Source organism: Hirundo rustica, chromosome 3 (assembly GCF_015227805.2).
Source record: "Hirundo rustica isolate bHirRus1 chromosome 3, bHirRus1.pri.v3, whole genome shotgun sequence".
Classification (NCBI taxonomy): Eukaryota; Metazoa; Chordata; class Aves; order Passeriformes; family Hirundinidae; genus Hirundo; species Hirundo rustica.
The window spans coordinates 17,777,804-17,797,183 of record NC_053452.1 but is presented as its reverse complement, the minus strand read 5'-3'; the positions used below and the strand labels follow the sequence as shown (position 1 = coordinate 17,797,183).

General features: G+C 48.9%; 1 protein-coding gene across 2 annotated transcripts in view; it reads left to right on the top strand.

Annotated features, from left to right (window-relative positions):
* Nucleotides 1-17,416, top strand: part of COQ8A (coenzyme Q8A) — a 43,247-nt gene extending 25,831 nt beyond the window's left edge. For both annotated transcript variants that reach the window (XM_040057921.2, XM_040057919.2), the window contains exons 6-15: nt 3,832-3,954; nt 7,533-7,618; nt 8,660-8,800; nt 9,885-9,966; nt 11,336-11,429; nt 12,240-12,381; nt 13,815-13,922; nt 14,658-14,723; nt 15,519-15,605; nt 16,082-17,416. In XM_040057921.2, coding sequence (XP_039913855.1) covers nt 3,832-3,954; nt 7,533-7,618; nt 8,660-8,800; nt 9,885-9,966; nt 11,336-11,429; nt 12,240-12,381; nt 13,815-13,922; nt 14,658-14,723; nt 15,519-15,605; nt 16,082-16,375 — 1,223 coding nt within the window. In that variant the 3' untranslated portion in view covers nt 16,376-17,416. The remainder of the gene's footprint in view (nt 1-3,831; nt 3,955-7,532; nt 7,619-8,659; nt 8,801-9,884; nt 9,967-11,335; nt 11,430-12,239; nt 12,382-13,814; nt 13,923-14,657; nt 14,724-15,518; nt 15,606-16,081) is intronic.
* The last annotated feature ends 1,964 nt before the right edge of the window (nt 17,417-19,380 follow it).

Here is a 19,380-nt window from a genome sequence, read left to right as displayed (position 1 = left end):
GAATTTGGGCTGAGACCGGTCTCTTTTGAGAATGACATATTGTCCTGTTCTTGGGAAGCTGCTGGAGGATGTAATTTCTCTCCCTACTGCTGCAATATTAATAGGAACTTCTTGGCACTCCAGACTTAAACAAGTGGGATGTGTGTGTATGCCCAAAGGCATGCCTAAGAATTTCACACTCTCATTGGCATTCAGGAGTAATCAGGAAGAGCTTTCTCTTAGTTGTCCTCCTCTTGCCTAGTTAGTACAAATTAAAGTGTCTTCACACCTTTAAAATGGAGTTAGAAACACTGGTCCTTTAGTCCCAACCCCTTGGCCAGGCACTCCTGAGCTACACATGGTCCTGATAGCACAGCTTGTACTTCTTCTTTCCATTGCTGTTATCAGAGGGACTGCAAATTCCTACTCTCCTGCATGTTCTCTAGCAATTGTGCTAGTACTGATCTGTTTTTTCCTGCACAGCTTCCCCATCCTGGTTTAGCAGCCACGGGACCCTTCTCTCTCTGCTTTGGATTGTCTGTTTCCATAAACAAGTCACTTTTTTCAGGGACTTAGCCTAGAAAAAATATGTGTGGTGCAAATGTTGGTGAATTTCTTCCTTTTCCATCCAAGCCTGATGTCCTGGGCATAAATTCATTCTGCTGCCAAATTCTTGTAAGTTGGTGCAGATTTCTTGGGGATTTTTTGTTTTCTTTTAAGCACTTAAGGCCCTAATGCTGCCATCTTTAAGAGGCTTGGGTCATCTTATTTTGTTCAAAAGAGGATGTCTGACTTGATTTCCAGTTTGAATTTTCCTGGTAGGCTGATAACCTCTGTCACTGGTGATCTCGATGGCAGCCTCAGTATTTAAAGTGTGTGTGTAAATACACACTTGTATGTAAATACAGTATAAGGCCCACACAGTGTGGGAATGGAAAAGTAGAATAAATTCCCAGGAATTAAAATGAGAGTGCCCAAATAAACAGCTGCTGATACAAATATAGAGACTCTGGGTTCAAGGACAACTTTGTCACTTATTAATGATCTGTCCCGGGCAGTTTTCAGGCACTGCACAAATGCCAGGCTGGACAGAGCCCTACAGGCTGGCATTCGGCCTGGATTTGAATACAGTGGGATTGTCTTATAAAAGGCAGTAGTGCAATATCCTTGGCTTGTCAGTCTCAAGTGCTTAGGCCATGTTCTTGAGTATTCCCTTGCCCCAAAGTTTCTGTGGCAAATGGTCCTAAAACAAATACCAAGTCCAGTCACTAGTTCTCCATTGGACTGTGGCAAAGGAGGTGGAAAAGGAGTGATGCAGCCATGAGTTGCACACAGGTTTGGAAAGATTCATGCTGATTCTGAATTTGGAAAGGGAAAAAAAAAAAAAGTGGGTCAAGCAGTAGTGGGGGTATGCTTGCTGCCTATTCTGTGGAAGAACTCACAGGCCCAGGCACTGTGGCTGCAGATGCCTTAATTTCTGAGGTGTCCATGTTGCCGCAGCTTGTATGTGACTTCTATTTGCCTCATTTTCTTTCCCTGGGGAAATGGGTGAAACCAGCTTTGTGATTTAAAGATGGGAGGAAATAATGTGAAGCACTAAAAGGTGCCAGCCATCTTTGGGTAAAATGTTAACTCACTGAAAACTTGTATGATGTGCCAGTTTTCATGAACTTGTGCCAGTTTTTATCCCCACTCCCTTTCCACCCAGTCCTGGGAGCCCGTGTTTGCTTTTTCTTTGCTTGCCGTTAGTCAAGAGCACTGCTTTCCTCTCTTGCTTCCAGGTCACCTTCTGTTCATGCATACACTCGAAGCAAAGTACATAAGCAAGAGCTGCTCCCATGCTGTTGGGCTGCCTGGTGATCAGGTATTGCCCCTGGAGGCTTGACTTTATTGAGAAGCCTGCCAGAAGAGGATTTGGGACTGCCTGTATTTGGCTCTTTCTCTGATAAGAGTTAAAACCGTCAGGGATCACTGGCTTCTGGATGTGGCTTTAATCATTAACTAACCCCTTTATTCTACTGCTGACTCAAAAGGAGGGTGTTTTTGTGTGCAGTGGTGTGAAGGAAGATACGGCTTTGATTCAGTACTTTCCCTAGGTCCTGTGTGCCGTCTCATACAGGGATTTGCCTCATCATTGCTAAGGACACAGTTTTCCTGATAGGACACTTGAGAGACAGGTTTTCAAGTGTGCAAAGCCAGATCCTTCTGCCTTGGGTACCTGTTCAGTCTCTAGGTCTCCTTACAGCCATTATCCAGAGCAAAGTGTGCTCTGAGGATTGCAGTGTGCTGGAAATGGTGAATTCTGGACCTGTCCTGCTTTCCTGTATCTTGCTCTCAAGAGCAGGATGGCTCTCCTCTGTACCCCTGGTGTTTTCATTCCTCTTTTTCCTGTACATTCTTGACTTGGGACAAGGAACTGTCGAGAGAGATGTCCCACATGCAGTGCCATCTTGCTGCTATCCCACAAAACACATGAAAGAAAGAGGGGTATAAAGGGCAAGAGAGCAGCCTGTACCTGGGACATCTGCGCTCTGCCAGTGGAGAGTTCTGTGGAATCACTTCTGCAGGGAAGATCTGTAAGCAATCCAGCTGCTTGCAGGGACTGAAGGATGTCTGTCAGATCAGTAACATGCATGGCACCTCAAGAAATTGATGCCAAGTTGTGGGAATTGCTTGTGGGAGAGTTTAGATAGCAGCTACTTCAGTCTGTCTCTGTTATTTCTCCCGTACCCTGGCCAGTCGCAGTCCCTCTGTGTACCTTCCTGAAAGCTACCAGGAGATGGAGAAGATCTCTGGCTGCTCTAGTCAGCACATGACACTAGTAATTTCCATCTGCTCCCTGAGATCTCCGGGGCTGTTCTCATCTGGTGTACCTTCTTGGGTACTGCTTATTGTTTATGGGGACCTCAGCTGTTCTGCCCTTTGTTCCTCTAAAGTATCCTAAAAACGATATAGCTGCAAGATCAGCATATTAGCTGTGAGCTCTGCAGCCTGGCTGCAAGGCCTGACCTTCCTCTTGCTTGGCTCTCTGTCAGCAGGAGCTGATCTGCAGCCCCAGCAGAAGAGGTGGGTGTGTGTCTGCCTGCCCCCTCTGTCCCTGCTCTACTGGGCATTGCCCTGGAAGGTGCTTCTGAGTTGCTTCTCCCAAAGGGACCACAAACTAGAATCAGGGTCTCCTTCCCGCCTCCCTTAATAAAAACAAATGTAAAGTGGAGGGGAGGTGCTTCTTACGCCACCCAGTCCCCCTGTTGCACACTTGGAACTGTGGCACTGGTGTGTACACGGCTGCGTGACCTCTCTGAGCCTGTCGGACATCAGGCTTTGCACATGCTTGGCGTGTGCTTGAGGGTGTGTATTTTGGCCTTGTCCTGTGCAAGCTTCCATGTTAAGAGGTTGGAGGAGGCCTGTTGGTCTGTGCCAGTGTGCTTCCGAGGCTTTGAGGATTCCCCCTTGCTGTGGCTCACTTCTGCTGCCCTTTGGAGGCTGTGGCTGTGCTGCAGCCCGTGGTGTGGCACTCAAGGCACCTTTGCTGCGTTTTAGGCTGTGCTGGTTGGCACAGCGAGTTCAAGCACCAGCGTCTACCCAGGATCCCAGACAGTTTGCAGTGCAGCACAGACATTCCTGGAGGCTGTGGCTTGCTGCTCCTGGCCCTCAAGCCAACGATGTCAAAGTTGTCTCAAGGCACATGTACAACTTCAGTCCGTGCCCCTGGGTTGCAATGGAGGCGCTCAGTGTAGTCCTAGTTTGATTTCCCTAGGGAAGGGCAAATGGGTTGAGTATGGGCTAACACAGAGGAGTGAGCTTGCCAAGACGAGGGTGATCTTCATTCGTGCTCTCTCTCCTTGCCCTCAGGGAAGAAAGCGGTGATGGATTCTAGCCCGTTCCTGTCAGAGGCCAATGCAGAAAGGATCGTGAGGACCTTGTGCAAGGTCCGGGGAGCGGCGCTGAAGCTGGGACAGATGCTGAGCATTCAAGGTAAGTGGCAGCACAGGTCCTCAGCTGTCCTTAGTGCTGCCAGGTGTGACACAGGGTCAGCTGTCTGCAACCAGGCAGTGTCAAGTGAACATGGAGACTCTGAACAAATGGCTTTCTCCTGTGAGAGCAGTGGTGGAAATGTTTGAGTTCCATCCTAATCCCAGTATGAAATAGATGCATGCACTTCCACGCCACCACTCTCTCAATGTCCTTACTGTCTGTAACTGAAATGGGCTGACAGTAGAGTGACACTGTGAATTTTAGTGTCTGTGTTACAAGCAGCTGTTAAGAAGCGGAGCTGTATTACACTCTAATTGCAAGTGTCCTGTTAGAAAGGAGGAGGATCTCAACAAGAATGTGATCCCGTTCTTTGTTCACCAAAAGTGGTCCACAGTACTCTCCCATTACAGCAACCTGTTAGTGGTTTACATGGGCTCTGAAGCTTTACTGGAAAGGCCAGTACAGCTGATCATCCTATGAGGTATAAAACACGTGTGTTTCCATCCTGAGAAGACTTCAAACTGTTATATAACCCATTGAGCTCTGAGGCCAGTGTGCACAGGTGAAGGCATGAGTGATATCAGCGCCTACACTGAACTGTTAGGTTACCCCTGGGAGATGGCAGGTGTGCTCAGTTCAAACCTTATCTGGGTCTTTGCAATTTGCCTTCCTGCCCAGCCTGATAGGGAAGGAAAGAACCAGCCAAAAATAGCTCCAAGACTTGTCTGGAAATAGCTTTCAATATGTTTCTGAAACTGAGTTAAGTGTCTGAGTGTTTGAAGTACTCGCTTTGCTTGGTTTGTACTTCTCCTTGAATTTTTGTAGGTACTAGCTGATGAGACTGGATCTAGTAGAGCATTAAATACTTTGGGCTCACCGACAGAACAAGATCAGTGCCCTGTCCCAGAGAGCCCTGACTGGCATTTCATTTGCTAATCAGTTGGTTTAGCTGGGTGCCAGGCTGATGGCCACCTGGCAGAGCCCGGTGGGAGGCATCAGCTGCTGTGTCAAAGGCTGCCACCCACATGCTGTTTCCTCACCCTCTAGAAACTGCCAGTGCCACTGATGGCTCACACAGCAGATCCAGGAGGAGCTCCTTTGCTCCTTGCTTTCCAGTGCCTCTGGTATGTGGGCTGAGCAAGCCATGGCTGGAAATCACTCATCTACCACAGGTGGGATTAATTTCAGATCCTTGGGACACCACTGAGTTGTGCCTGCTGTGTGCCCAGGCCTGCTCACAGGTGCCCTAGGCCTGGATGTGAGTGCAGAGGAGGGGAGCTGTGAAAGGCTGGCTCTGAGGAGCAGAAATGCTCTGCATTTTTTTAACTTGCCTGCTGTCTCCTAATGTTACGGTGCTCTGGCAGGAGGGTCAAATACTTGCTGATTGACTTCACTCTGGTGTCAGGAACAGGCCTCCAGCAACCTCGGTGGTTGTACCCAGCCCTCATTTGGACTCTTGCTGTAAGTGTGTGGACTCTGCTTGCCTGGCAGGAACATGGGCCCATGGTGACCTTGCTGGGAGACAGCTGTGGTGAAATAAATCAGACACCATCAGCAATGCAGACTGTCTGTTTCTTTGGGTGGCTGTTTGGACAAGAGGGTTTCATGCAGGTGCTGCCACTTCATGGGCTTCTCTGTGGCCTGGTGAGTTTGAATTCACTGCTTCTGTCAGCAGGTCTGGGTGCTAACTCGGGGCAGGGGCTCCCTGTAGTTGAGCACAAGTCACAAAGCAGTGTCCTTAAAACCCCTGATGTCTGTTGTGTCTCCCTGACATGGGAGTCAGTGGATTTGTTAGGGACCCACATTCCTAAAGGTCATGCACAGAAAAGATGCCAAAGGCCCCCAGTCATCCTGGGAGATGTTGGAAAGGCAGCTGCATTTGCCACCTGAGAGTGCCCTACCTTGGCTCCTGCTTCATGTTTTGTTCCAGTAAGGCCTCTCCAGTTGACCACAAAGACGTGAAATCTTATTCATCAGCATGTTGTAAGCCTGGCTTTGGCAGAGTTGCTTCCAATGCAAGGCTGATTTTTGACATTGCTGCTGAGTTTCTGTACAGTCAGCCTGGACTTGCAGGTTTCTTGGCTATTTGATGTTGTGCTCATGAACAAAGGGTGTGGGTGGTCAAGCACCCCAGCCAAGGATGGATGCCCTCTCAAACTAGGGCAACCCCTTGAGAGGTTTATGGATGCCAGCAGTAAGCAGGATAAAGGAAGTTGATCCTCAATGCCTGTGGCAGATGCTGACGCTTTGACACAAACTGCTTCTGGGAGCTGGAGTCACCCATAGTGAGATCCATTCTCCTTCTGCCCAGTCACCCTTGGCAGAGCAGGTGCCACGTTGGAGCACTGATGGTTAATACCTTCACATGGGTATTAACACTTGCCCTGAGAATGTTTTCCAGAGTGTTCAGAGGCCGGGCAGTGATGCACCACCAGTGACAGGGCAGGCGTTTCTTTTGGTGTTTGCAGTGCACACGCAAATGCGATGTCTCACCTTCTCGCGGGTTGGTAACGTCACATCAGGAGTTCTACTCACTGCTCCTGCAAAGCCTGCTCCTTTGCAGCTTCCAGTGATGGAATGGGAGCTCCTCTTAAAAACTCCTCTTGGTTCCACAGTGGGGTTTGCTAGTACTTTTAAATGCTGCTACGGCTTCAGTGGAAATTTGTAAACAATACTGAGTGTTAATGTCAACTCTCAGCATTATTTATCTTTTTCTCTCTGTTTCTTTCCACCCTTCTTCTCAGGACAGTCCTCTTAAGGTTACTGTTTGTTTCTTGTTTCCTGGGATAGACATAAGGTGGTTCATGCACGTGTATTTGGAGAGGAACAATGATTTTTTGTTTGAATGTCACAATCGCAGCTGTAGGTTCAGTTCTCAGGATCAAGGCCTGTAGCCTGGACTTTTCCAGTGTTGGGAGAGCAGCAGATAAATCTGATTCCTCTACAGTCATTTATGAGATGAAAAGTTTGCCAGCAATGGTAGTCTTTCTCTGAGTTGTTGAGAAGCCTTTGCTCAAGCAAATAACTAATCTTTCAAGATGCCCCAGCCCCTCCTCTTATGAGTGTAAATATTTGCTTGCTAAATCCTTCTGACTTAAAAGTTTTGTCTCAGCTGTGTTCTCTTCTGCCCACTTGTAGTTGCTCTGCCTTTGGGCAGTTGTTTACAGTAGCAGATGCTGAATCCTGATTTCTTCAAGAGTTCAGTACTTGTGTAAGTGGTATTTTACCATTGCACAGCATTCTAGAGGAGCTGCTGCCCCTTAAAATGAGCTGGAGTAAACCACATTGGGAACCTTGGAGCATTGGGATGGTGCTCCAGGGGTCCCTTCTGTGACCTGTGTTTCCATGAGGCAGTGGTCTCTCCTGGACCTGGATGTTGTAGTTCTGCCAGCCAGAGGATGGGCTGGCGTGTGACAGAGGCAGAGCACTCTGCTCTTGGGTCTGTGCAGCCTGTCACCCCCCAAAAAGAACTAAAGAATTACTTCTAAAACCTTCACTGGGGTGTGCCTGGGGCAGGACAGCCTTTGTGTGTTGAAGAATGCAATGCCTGCACTGACAGCTGTGTTTTCCCTTGGCAGATGATGCCTTCATCAACCCCCATCTCCAGAGGATTTTTGAGCGTGTACGTCAGAGTGCTGACTTCATGCCAATAAAGCAAATGATGGTGAGGAATATTCCTGAGTGCTTGTCAGAGAAAGGGACAATGGACAGAAAAAATGTCTCCTGTGACATGCTCTAGTAGGGGAGGTAGATGGGGATTTTAAAGAGTATTTCAATAATGCTACATATTTTCATTTGTGGGTAACGTGATTCATTTTATCAATTATATGCAGTCTTTTCTCTCAAAAAAATGGAAGAGGGGAAAAATGTGGGAATTTTTCATGTCCTGAGAATTAATGTTGATGGAGCAGGATGCTGCACACAAATATGGTTATAGGGTCTTGTTGAGTGTAGCCTCCTCCTGGGTCTTCTCTTCTCTTTCTCATGGGTCTTAAGCTGGTGTCTAGATATGTCTACATCCCATTTTAGAAACAGGCTCACAAGCCTTATTCTGCTGGAAAATTAACAGCAGCTTTGTCCTTGCCATTTTGGTTAACTTGCCATCAGGAAGACCCAGAATGAAGTGAACTAAGTTTGCTTTCCCCAGTGTATGTGTTCTCTGTCAATTAACATGTAAAGAGTGATGCAAAAGGAACTGCCAGCACTACTTCTGAAAGACACTACGCAGAGCCAGAACTTAAATATAGCAGTCTGGCAGGGTAGCGAAAAAGATGTTAAAGCAGGCTGTGATGTTTCATTGTCAATATTGCCTTAAAGACAGTCTTGCCTGGATTGCTTCTGTTCAGCTTGGCAACGTGAAGAAAGAGGAGAAATAGCTAACTCATTTTCCTTGCTCATTTTCTGGAAGATAGCAAGTGGCACCTAAAAGGAGATGTTTGTATTGCCAAGGCAGCATTCAAGATTGTTTGTGTTCAAGACTAGGGCAGAGCCCCACAGAGATCTGATGAGCATTTGTTCAATGCTGGGGTTGCACTGGTGGCTGGACCACTCCTTGCCTTGGTGTGCAATGACAAGGCACAGAAGATGATCTAGAAGGCAGGTTATAGGTACCCAGAACTCAGGCACCTTAGAGGAACATGATTTCCAAGACTGAAAGTCTTAAATCTTTGCTTCTCATACTCTGATCCTTTCTGTTTATTTGTAGAAAACTCTGAACAATGACCTCGGCCCCCAGTGGAGGGATAAACTGGAGTCCTTTGAGGAACGCCCCTTTGCTGCTGCTTCAATTGGCCAGGTTCATCTGGCACGCTTGAAAAGCGGGAAAGAAGTCGCCATGAAAATCCAGGTGGGCTTTACAGAGCAGCCACGTCGTGTTTGTGCTCATAGAAGGGCAGGGGAGCTACGTGAGTACTGCCAGACAAATAAGAAACATTTTAATGCAAGTGAAGATGTGATGTCTTACCTAGTGCAAGCTGAGTGGAAAATACAGGAAGGGTTTTGCAGCTTGAGCCAGTCTGAGTCTGGATGGGCAGGTGACATCCCATAAATATGTCACTGCAGTATGGGGTGATGGTGCTTAGGGACTGCTTGTACTTTCAGGGCTGTATGGGAGGGTCCCACCTGCTCCATAGGTCAGTCCCTTTTCTGGGATGTGCACAAGCCCTGGGCCCCTTTCTGGGCATCACCAACCTCAGGTGGCTGTTGCCAACAAAACTAAGTTCTAGCTAAAGCTCTTTGTGCAGCATGGTTTATAATCCCAGGGACTGAGGTCCCTTGCTGACTGAGCAGGATCCCAGGCAAAGCTGATCAACTCATTGGTGGGTTTTTGTAGGTTGGGGAGACTTTAGAAATAGTATCAATGGGTGCTGATGTCTTCTCAAGCCGTTTGTGTCCCAAGTAGTCTCTGAAGTCAGGCCAAGGTAACAGCAGCAGAAACTCAATCCTCTGGCATCAGCACACATTCTCCTCAGCAGTGCAGGCTCCTTCCCTTCTTGACAGACAACGTGAGAACAGGAGGAGGTGCCTTTGCCAGGACTGGGCTGGGGCCTCACCACTTGTCCTACTGCTGGGAATGACACACTGGGGCTTCCAGGGCTGTGTGCTTTCAGCTGTGAAGGGAAGTGACTGACTGCCGTGGCTGCTGTGAGACTGGTGTGTCTGAGGACCCATCATGTGTTGGAAGCATTCCCATCAGAGGATCTGAGCAAGGCATTCTGATTGCAAGGAGCTGTGTGTCCCCTGGTTTCGATGCTGACCTTTGAATAAGCTTTTAGAGGAGGGATGTGTGGCTCAGGAATGCCCTGGCTCATTGCCAGGCCATAGGTAGCTGTGATGTGGGGGCAGTGGGTGCTGAGCCAGGTGTTTTTATCGTGCCCTGTACAACCAAGTCATCTCATCTCCACACTGCCCTCTCCCATTCTGTCCCACAGTACCCCGGAGTTGCCCAGAGCATCAACAGTGATGTCAACAACCTGATGGCTGTCCTGAGCATGAGCAATATTCTCCCTGAAGGTAAAAAAGGCAGAGACCCTCGCAGGCCCCCTGTGTTCCCTCTGGTGCAGGTCGAGTTCTGCCAGCCCCTTTCAAGCAGCGCATTTTGTGTGTCCCTCCAAAGACTGGGGAAAGAGACTTAAGGATCCTAAGTCTGCCCAGCAGCAGATTTCCTGCAGAAAGCAGGAGAGGGAGCAGATATGGGCAGAGGGTGGGGGGGCCAGCTTGGGGAGACATGCTGTGTTCCCCTGTTCTGCTGCAGAGCTGCTGCTGCCTGTGCTGGACATGTGCCTGCTCCAGTGCCCACTTGGTGGGGTGGGAAGTGTGCCGGTGTTTTCTGGCGAGGTGTATGCACACATCCACCAGACTAACCTGCACTTGTCTCTGTGCTCTCTATAGAGACAGACCCACAGGGATTCTTAGTAAAGTATAAAGTGCCAGGGAATACTCACTTTTGATGACTTTTTAGGCTTGGAGTGTGGGCTGTGTTCAGGTGAGGTGGTCTTGCTTTGTCCTGTGACTTTCTGGTACATTTGACAGAACTCATACTTCTCCATGTTTCCTTGTAGCCCTCCATGCCTGCCATTCTGTGCTCTTCCCAGATGTTCTCTGTTCTTTCCAATCAGAGTGGTGGAGAACTGTCAGACTTATTTATGTGCTGGGACACTGAGCAAGTTCCAAGTCCCTTTTCCCACAGGGGAATGTAGGACTTACTACTCCTTTTTCCAAATAGCTTCCTGCAGCAGCTGTACATATTAGTGGGAATGTACAAGCACTGCTCTAAAATCAGGCTGGGTGCTGACAAAATCTGGGACTGTTCTCTCTGGTGGCTGGGCAGGGCCCTGCAGAGGTTGCTGCAGCCCCAGCTGTGTCTGGCCCAAGAAGTAGATGGGTTTTCCAACTTCAAGACTAAGAAGACTGGGCTTGGCATCTCAGGCCCTGGCTACGTGCTGCTGCTGCAGTGCGCTCTATTAGTCATGCTGACTGTTTCTATCTGGCAGTGCCTGCTGCCACTTGGAGGCAGACATTGTTTGGAGCCTGCTTTTGCCGCTTTTGCCCAGTGTTTGGGTGCTTCTCTTTGGTGTGTGTCCTTGCACAGCCATGCCAATAGCAGGAATGGACTGTGGGGTGGGAGCTGGGAGAGGACAGAGTTCTGCTGAATAGAGCAGTGGTGTGGGTGTACCTTGACTTAGGAGCACTTGTGTAGCCTGGGATTACTGCACAACCTGCATCTAGTTGGAAATACACCGTGGCTCTCTGGGGCCTCCTGTGCTCCTCAGCTCAGATTTGGCTGGATAGCAGGCTGCTCCTCAGCTGCAGCTCTGGAAAGCTTAGCCTGAGGAGGTCCTTTTTTCTAAGCCTGCTCTCTCTTGTGCTGTTTGACTTTCAGGTTTGTTCCCAGAGCACTTGATTGAAGTCGTGAGCAGAGAGCTGGCCCTGGAGTGTGACTACCTGAGAGAAGCTGCCTGTGCAAGGAAATTCCAGTATGTTCCCACCATTGCCTTCAGCCCCTTCTCAGTGTGTGTGCGAGGGGCAGGAGAGGTTGTTTAACTTCAGGGATGGCGGGGAGCTGACTGCTGTGCCCTGCCATGTGGCACAGGGGAAGGGTGCATGGTTGTGGCTTGAGCTGTCCCCCGGAATCACCACCTTGTCTCAGCTGGGCATGGCTTCAGTCAGCTGAAATGTGATCACCTATCCTCCCTCCTACTGTGCAAGTCTGTCTGTTCTGCCACACGTGAAGGTGCTGCAGTAACTCCAGAGTTTGGGTTGCAATACTCTTCTGTGTGCCCTTAGCCTGTTGTTAACTTCTCCCATCCTTCAGCCCAGGAAGTTTTCAGTTTGGCTCTCTTAAAGCAGTTGCCACCACCAGTGCTGCCTGCTTCCTTGGCTTGCCACGGCATCCAGATTATTTTTATGTGGTGGCTGGATGCTCTTCCTGTCCTGCTGCAGAGCTGCCCCTGTGGCACTGCTCCCCTTGGCAAAGTAATTCTTCCATGTGTGTAGTCTGGCTCTGAAGCCAAGTGGGGTGAGCAAAAGAGTCCACTGCCCCTTGATGCACCTGCCTGATGCCTTCTTAGTATCACTGCTCTGGCAGGAGATGTGATCTCAGGAGCTGGCAGCAGCTGTAAGTCACTGGAAGGGTTTCTGCTGACTTAATCCCTACTGTAACTGCTGAGGAAAACGTATCCTGGCAGCCCAGCCAGGGTGTGGGGAGAGGCTGTGTGAGGTGTTGCTGATGGGTCCCTCTGCTCTCAGGGCTCCTAAACCTTTTCCTCTCCTTTCTCCATCCCTAGGGAGCTGCTGAAAGACCACCCCTTCTTCTATGTCCCAAGAGTAATAGATGAGCTGTGCAGCAAGCATGTGCTGACCACAGAGCTGGTGTCTGGCTTTCCCTTGGATCAAGCTGAAGGGCTGAGCCAGGAGATTCGAAACGAGGTAAACTGGGGAGTTTGTGCTTCTGCCCTTGCTCAGAGCCCTGTGCTCGGCCTGCCCCTGACTGCCAGTCTGGGGGATGCCTTCTGACAGCAAACCCTGAGCAAGGCTGGAGTCGGGGACTGTCTGGAGCCTCTAGGAAGACTTGTTTAGGGAAGGTGGCAGTGACACTGGAATCTCTCCTGGCTTGTTTGGACCTTGCAGGCACCAGCATTCAGCAGGGAGGGGTTGGAGGGGGTGAATGGCAAGGGCAGTTGAAGGGCAGGTAGCCTTGCTGTGTGATGCCATTTCTGAGGACCTAAGTTTGGGAGAGACTGTCAGCAAGGGAAAAAGGGGTCTTATGCAGCTGCTCTCCTGGGCAGGATTGCAGAATCATCCCTGTGCAAGCAGTAGGGTGTCATTCCTGCAGGACTGACCTGTGCTGCACAGAGCTGCTGGAAAAATACCTCAGTAAACAAGAGTAGGGATGTGGGGATAGGTGGGCGTTGGTGCTGAATATAGCCAGGGATTGGAGTGCTGTGGTGGGACAAGCAGCTGTTCTAGTAGCAGAAATAAATGTCCTGGTATTTGGATGTGTGTGTGTGTTTCTTAGTGTGAGCTGTCAGCTGTTAGCAGGTCACTGGGGAAGAGGGCAGTCTGTTCCTCTAGATAAACAGATCTCAGTGTCACATTAGATTTGAAGCTGTGCCAGAGCTGGCTGCCTGCTCTTAGGGACTGTTTCCAGCAATGAGCTGCTCTATCACCAGGGCTCATTTTAAAAGGCTGTGAGTTGGGGTGTTGCTGCAGGAGCAGCCCTTCTTTCCTATAAGTGACTGGCCTGGCTGACCCTCTGCCTTCTGACCCAAATGGCAGTGTCCTGTAGCAGGGTTGGGCGAGCATTTGGTGCTCTCCTCCTTCCACCTTGGATATGATGTTTCACTCAGCTTTGCAGAAGCTGTCAGTTCTGCTGAACAGGCTCCAGCTTAGCAATTCTCACAGAAAAGCTCTGCTGGACTATGTAATTCAGCGGGGGGCTCTTCAGGGAGTGCTACTCTTGGTTCTCTGTGCCTGTTAGTCTTGAGGCCTGGCTCTGCTGCTCCTCCCTCAAGCTGGGTCAGTGCTGAGCCCACAGAAGTGCATGGTGGGTCTGTGTATCACGCAAAATTCCCATTCTTGCAGCTACCCAGTGTGTAGTCAATGCTGGAAAGTTAAAAGGCAGGATGAGAATGCAGCTGGATGAGCATTGGAATATCTGTGCTATCTGCTAAGGATGTCCCATGGCAGGTGTGGGCTGGGAGTTGCTGAGAGGTGCTCCTTCAGCTCTGCAGCATAGAGCAGATGGTTCCTGCTGGTGTGCTGATGCGTTCCCTGTTTGCTGATGCCTGCTCTAAGTTACAGATGTGAGTAGGGCTTGCTGCCCAACTCCTGACTTGTTTCTTGTCTCCTTGTCCTGGAAGATCTGCCACAACATCCTGGTGCTGTGTCTGCGGGAGCTGTTTGAGTTCCGGTACATGCAGACTGACCCCAACTGGTCAAACTTCTTCTATGACCCACAGCTGCACAAGGTAAGCCCGAGCAGCCACTGTTCTGCCTACACAAACATTGGTTTTCACCAGCTTTTGATTATTACCCACTCCCAGAGTTTAAGGAGCCCTTACTGAGATTCTCTCAGATTTCTGTCCTTGAGGCATGGGCAGGCAGCACAGGGAAACCTCCCTTTGCCCATGCCCTTACTAGGGCTTGGTAGGAAAGGAGAGCCACTGTAACCCTGGCCCTTGATCAGTCACAGCTTCTTCCTTAGCCTCAGGATCTGTTTTGAAGGTGGTAGTGGGAAGCTGCAGCTGGCAGTGCCCAACCAGGACACACCTGAGCCCAGGACTCTTCGGTTAAACGCTCTTGTGTTGTGCTGAAGATAAAGGTAGCAATTCCTGCTCATTGGTTTGGCTGTTTGTTCGTGCCCTGTAGGGCAGATGGAATTGCTTTTTATTCCTGAGGTCTGTGCTGCAAAGTGCTGGGAGAAGGTTCAGTGCTGCTCTGTCCCTGTACGTGCAGCCTGAGTGGAGCTGTCAGCAGAGCAGGTGTGGCAGGGTGAGCACTCAGCATGGGCCATCCCTCCTCAGCCCTGTACTGGTACAGCTGTTGGGGCTGCAGACTGGGAATAAAGGAGTCCGGGGCAGTTGGGATGCAGAGGAGAGCTGTGAAAGCCAGCTGAGCCTCCTGAAGAAATCAGGAGAATTCTTAAGATCAGGTTCTACCAGAATGGTTGGCTCTCTAATACAGACGGCTTTGTCCATTTCCAGGTGGCCCTGCTGGACTTCGGAGCAACGCGAGGCTTTGATGAGAAGTTCACAGATGTCTACATAGAGGTGAGGACTTGCACTGTGTCCTAGAGGGCTGCACTTGATTTTGCAAATACTCTTTATCTCTTAGCTGTTATCACTTTGTACTGCAATACACTTTGGGTGTGGAGGGAAGCAGGGCTGGAGGCAAGAGAGCGAACTCTGTTCCTGTTTCATCCCTTGCCATGGCTGTCTGCACATGTGCTGCAAGCTGCTGGCTCACTGAGTTGGGATGTTCACAAAAGTGAGCTGCAGTGATGCTTGCAGGGGGGGCTTGGATGACAGGGTGTATCAGAGCACTCACAATTCTGTGATTTTTCGATGAGGATATACAGGAGTTGCTTGTTCCCCCTCTTGCTGAGATTTCCAGCTTTCCCACAGATAGAAATTGTTCCCCACCTCTTGCTGAGATTTCTAGCTTTCCCACAGATAGAAAAATCGGTGTTAAGTCAAACGTGCTTCCTGCGTACTCACCATGTTCTGCACGTGGTAACTGAGCTGCCAGGGCCAGCAGCTGCCACCTAAAGCTGCTCACAGTCGGCTCTGCTATTTCTTTGGGGGAGGGGCTGACTATTTGTGAAGCTTTTTTTTGCTGTCCCTTACATTCTCTGGGCCATGTGTAGCCCTGTTGGGAAGAGCTGAATCTTTTAGCCAGTAGCTCTTAACCTGCCCAGCATGCAGGTCCCGGAAGAGAGGACAGAGGCGAGGGAGTGAGCAGGTGGGTGGTGGCAACGTGTGCTCCTATGATCTGTGCAGCAGTCCTGTTCTCAAAATGTTGCTCAGTCATCTCTTGGCTCTCCTGAAAGTATTCCTTCTACTCAGGTAATCAAAGCAGCTGCTGACATGGACAGAGAGAGAGTACTGAAGAAGTCCATTGAAATGAAATTCCTCACTGGCTATGAAATCAAGGTATGGAGCAGAAGGGTCTGATTTTGATGTTGGCCACAGATAAGGTGGTGGCAAGTCTGTGAACTTCCCCAGATTACTTGATGTGGTAAAAGTGTCAGTCCAGAAGCCCTTTGGATAAGCATGAGGACAGAGGGTAAAAAAGGTTTTGGCTTTTGTTCTTGCTTTTGGGAGCAGGAAGAGTAATGAGGATACAGCTAGCCCCAAACTCACTGTCGTTTCTCTCCCCCTGCAAGCCCCTGCAGGTGATGACAATTCCTGAAGTTTCATGACTGGGAAAATGATCTTCTGGAAGGTCATCTGTGTGAACTAAACTGTGTGAACTAAATGTTCCTTGGTCTTGCTGGGGGCTGGAGGTTATCTTTGTCATGGATGGGGCTATTCCTCCTGTGCTGCCGTTATTAGCACTAGCATTTCTTTTCCTCCTTGGTGGTTGTCATGGCTAGTGGTGTTACTTACCCCTCTTTCCTTTTGGGCAGGAAATGGAAGATGCCCACTTAAATGCTGTCCTCATCCTGGGAGAGGCTTTTGCATCTGAGGAGCCTTTTGATTTTGGCAACCAAAGCACCACTGAAAAGATCCATGGTTTAATCCCAATCATGCTGAAGCATCGGCTCATCCCCCCGCCAGAAGAGACCTACTCTCTTCATCGGAAGATGGGTGGCTCTTTCCTGATCTGCACCAAACTGAAGGCCAAAATTCCCTGCAAAAACATGTTCCAAGAGGCATACAGCAAATACTGGAGCAGTAGGGGCAAGAAGCCAGAGGAGTAGTAAGAACGAACTTGTCTTGTTCTGAGGGCCCTTGCAGAGTGCATTCTAAGCCTCCCCTGTATTGCTCCCCAGCTCTCCATCCTCTTGAGATGCAGCAGCCCTGTGCCCTGGAAGCCAAGTGTGCATTCCACGAGGACAAAGCTGCTCTTTCCTGCTGTGTCTGTCCTACCTCGACTGCCAGCACAGCCCGCAGCTTGCAGGAAACTCTGCGTGCTTCTGTGCAGCTTCAAGGCACCAGCTGATTACCTTGAATGCATTTGTAACATTGTGATGGTGGCTGCATATTTGAGAGGGTTTTATAACAAGTAGGGGAAGGAGGATGAGAGCAGAATTTAATATTGAAACCTATCTGTAATTGTCCACAGATTGTTTTTAAAAAACTTTCCCTCTTTCAAACTGAGGTGGAATTCAAGTAGTTTTAATACTGTGAATTTATAGATTGAAATACCAAGGTGTTCCCTTACCACAGACACATCCAGCACCTCCCCCACGTTTTTGTAAGTCGAGTGGTGGCAGTCTGAGAACCCTCCTGGATTCTGCTGACATTGAGTTAATACAAGGGGCGTGTGTGAAGTAGAAGTTTTATGCTTTCTGCCTCTTTTTGGCTTGCAAAACATAGGAAATACTTTAAGTCTGAGAACTGAGTTGCCAGTCTTTTAAACACACACACATACACACTCTCACACCCCATCTCAGTTCTGGGAGTCAAACATGTAATCAGCAGAGCACAAATAGTGGGATTCTGCACTGTCTGGTAGGTATCAGCTTTCCTGAGGACGAGTTAGATAAGCTGCAACTCTGACACCGACTGCTTGCTGCTCTCCTGACCAAGACCCTCCTCTGTGTGTTTCCCTGTAAGGCAGAACGTGCAGCAAGGTGGGCAAATGTCCTGCCTCTGGTGAGCAGCTCCAGCTCCAGCTGAAATGTCACACAGTTCAAACCAGACGCACAGTTTTCAAGCTAGGAAATTGACTTTTGTAGGTTTTTGTACAAAGCCTGTATGACTTCCTGATGTCAATAAACAAGTGCTTGTGCGATGGGCCTGCTGCCTGTGGCTGTGTCATCTTCTGATGTGGGAATGGACACTCAGGTGGGCAGTGTCCTGTTCTGGGGGATAAACAGCAGCTGAGCAGAAGTAGCAGCTCCCAGGTCTCCTCTTGTTGCAGTTTGCTCAAGGAATTGCTACTATCCTTGCCTGACCATCCACCTGTGGCCTGCTCATGCCTTCATCTTTGCAGCTGCAGCACTAGTGCTAACGGTCACACATTTACCAGCAGCCAGGACGTCAGCCTCAACAGTCTCTTGCCATGAAAATCCCTGGTAATTTACTTGCTTTTTAATCCTCCTGTGTTTTAACCACTCTGTTAGCAGTCTCCTGAGCACAAGGCTCTTTGCCTTTCTTCCCTCACAAAAGGAGAGAGAGGCTGTTGGAGTTGAGGCTTACCAGGAGCTTGTAAAGCAGGTGTCCTTGTCTGGCAAGTGCCAGGTATTTACCAGCAGGCTCAGCTGCTCATACTCAGTTAACAGAGCCCAGGAACACCGAGGTTGTCTGATCTTAACACTTCAGCATGTGTGAAATCCTGAGAGCTGACACTTCAGAGGGAAAGAACAGGTAAGTGAATAAATGGTCTCAGGAGGGACCTCTGAGAAGTAGGAAAACAGGTTATGGTATCACCTTTATTCCATAGCCATAAACATATAAGCCACTTCATTTAAGACTTTGCTGAACAAGATGCAGTGCAGTTTAATTCAAAATACTGTTCAGATTATTCTTAACTTTTTGAGAAGAGTTAATTCTGCTGTTCAGTGAAGTAACAGTTTTGCATCAAGCAGTTTATCAGTGTATAAAGGTAACTCCTTGTTTTGAGTTCTGATAGACACTGTTTAGTTTTTCTCCTTTGGATCTAGACCTTGCAGCTGTAAAAAACAGTGGAGTTGTTTGAGCTGCTAAATGCTTATGTTAAAGGGAATTCGATTAGGTGAGCTTCAGAGCAGATTTTCTGAAAACTGAAGATTCAAGGCCGGCATGTTCAGAGAACTTGCAGAAGAGGCAGAGTAAGCTGGAGCATTACAGTTCACTTTTCCAGTAAGCATTTGTTCATGTGAGCCCAGATCTTGTGTATACCATGCTGGGGCAAGAGTGTTCAGCTCCTGGCAAACATTTCCTTTCCTGAGAGTGTTTAGGAATGACATCCAGCTGAACAGAGGAGTTGTTTTGCATTTGCAAGAGGGTAGCAACTTGCAGAAGCTTAGATGTTGCTTTATTAGGAGAGCTAATTAGAGCTCTCAGTCCTTTATTCTCCTGGCCTTTTGTGTATGCTCCGAAAGCATTAACCATGGCCGTAGCTTTGTCCAGAGAGATCTGTGACAGGAGCAATTGCATGTCAGAGGACCAGTGGTGTAGAAAACGTGAGCTAGAAACTCTGGCTTCAAGTCAGAGAAGTTGTGACATTGTACAATGAGCAGGAAAACTTCATCAGTGCCAGCTGCTGCATTTGCTTGAACTACGCTTGCAGGGTTGAGGATGTGACTGTTTCTATGCTGCAGGGAGCTTCTATGGGCCAGAAAAATCTCTTGTGAAAACATTTATTATTTGCACAGGGCATGCTGGAGATTAAAGCTGCCTCTCTAATGACAGTCATTTTCCATTATAAAGGATCAAGATTCAGGCTACCTCTGGTAGGAGTGATTTTCCTACCTTCTTTCTTTAGTTAACCTTGGCTGCTGCATTGAAACAGAAAATGAATGCTCAGGAGCTGAACAGGAAGTGAACATGCAGTTCAGTTTCTGCTTTTCTAGTGCCCAATCCCTGACACTGCAAGGCCCATTTCCCAAGACTTTCACAGCTGTGATGTGCAACTCAACCCCTGGGAAATCAGAAATAAAACACTGATTGAAAAGTCAGAGCACAGGAACCAGGGTATGTCCCAGAGGTACAGCAGCTGCCTCAAGGGGATGAGCCATGGGCTTAAATCCATGTGAACTGGAGTCAAGGGCCGAGAAAG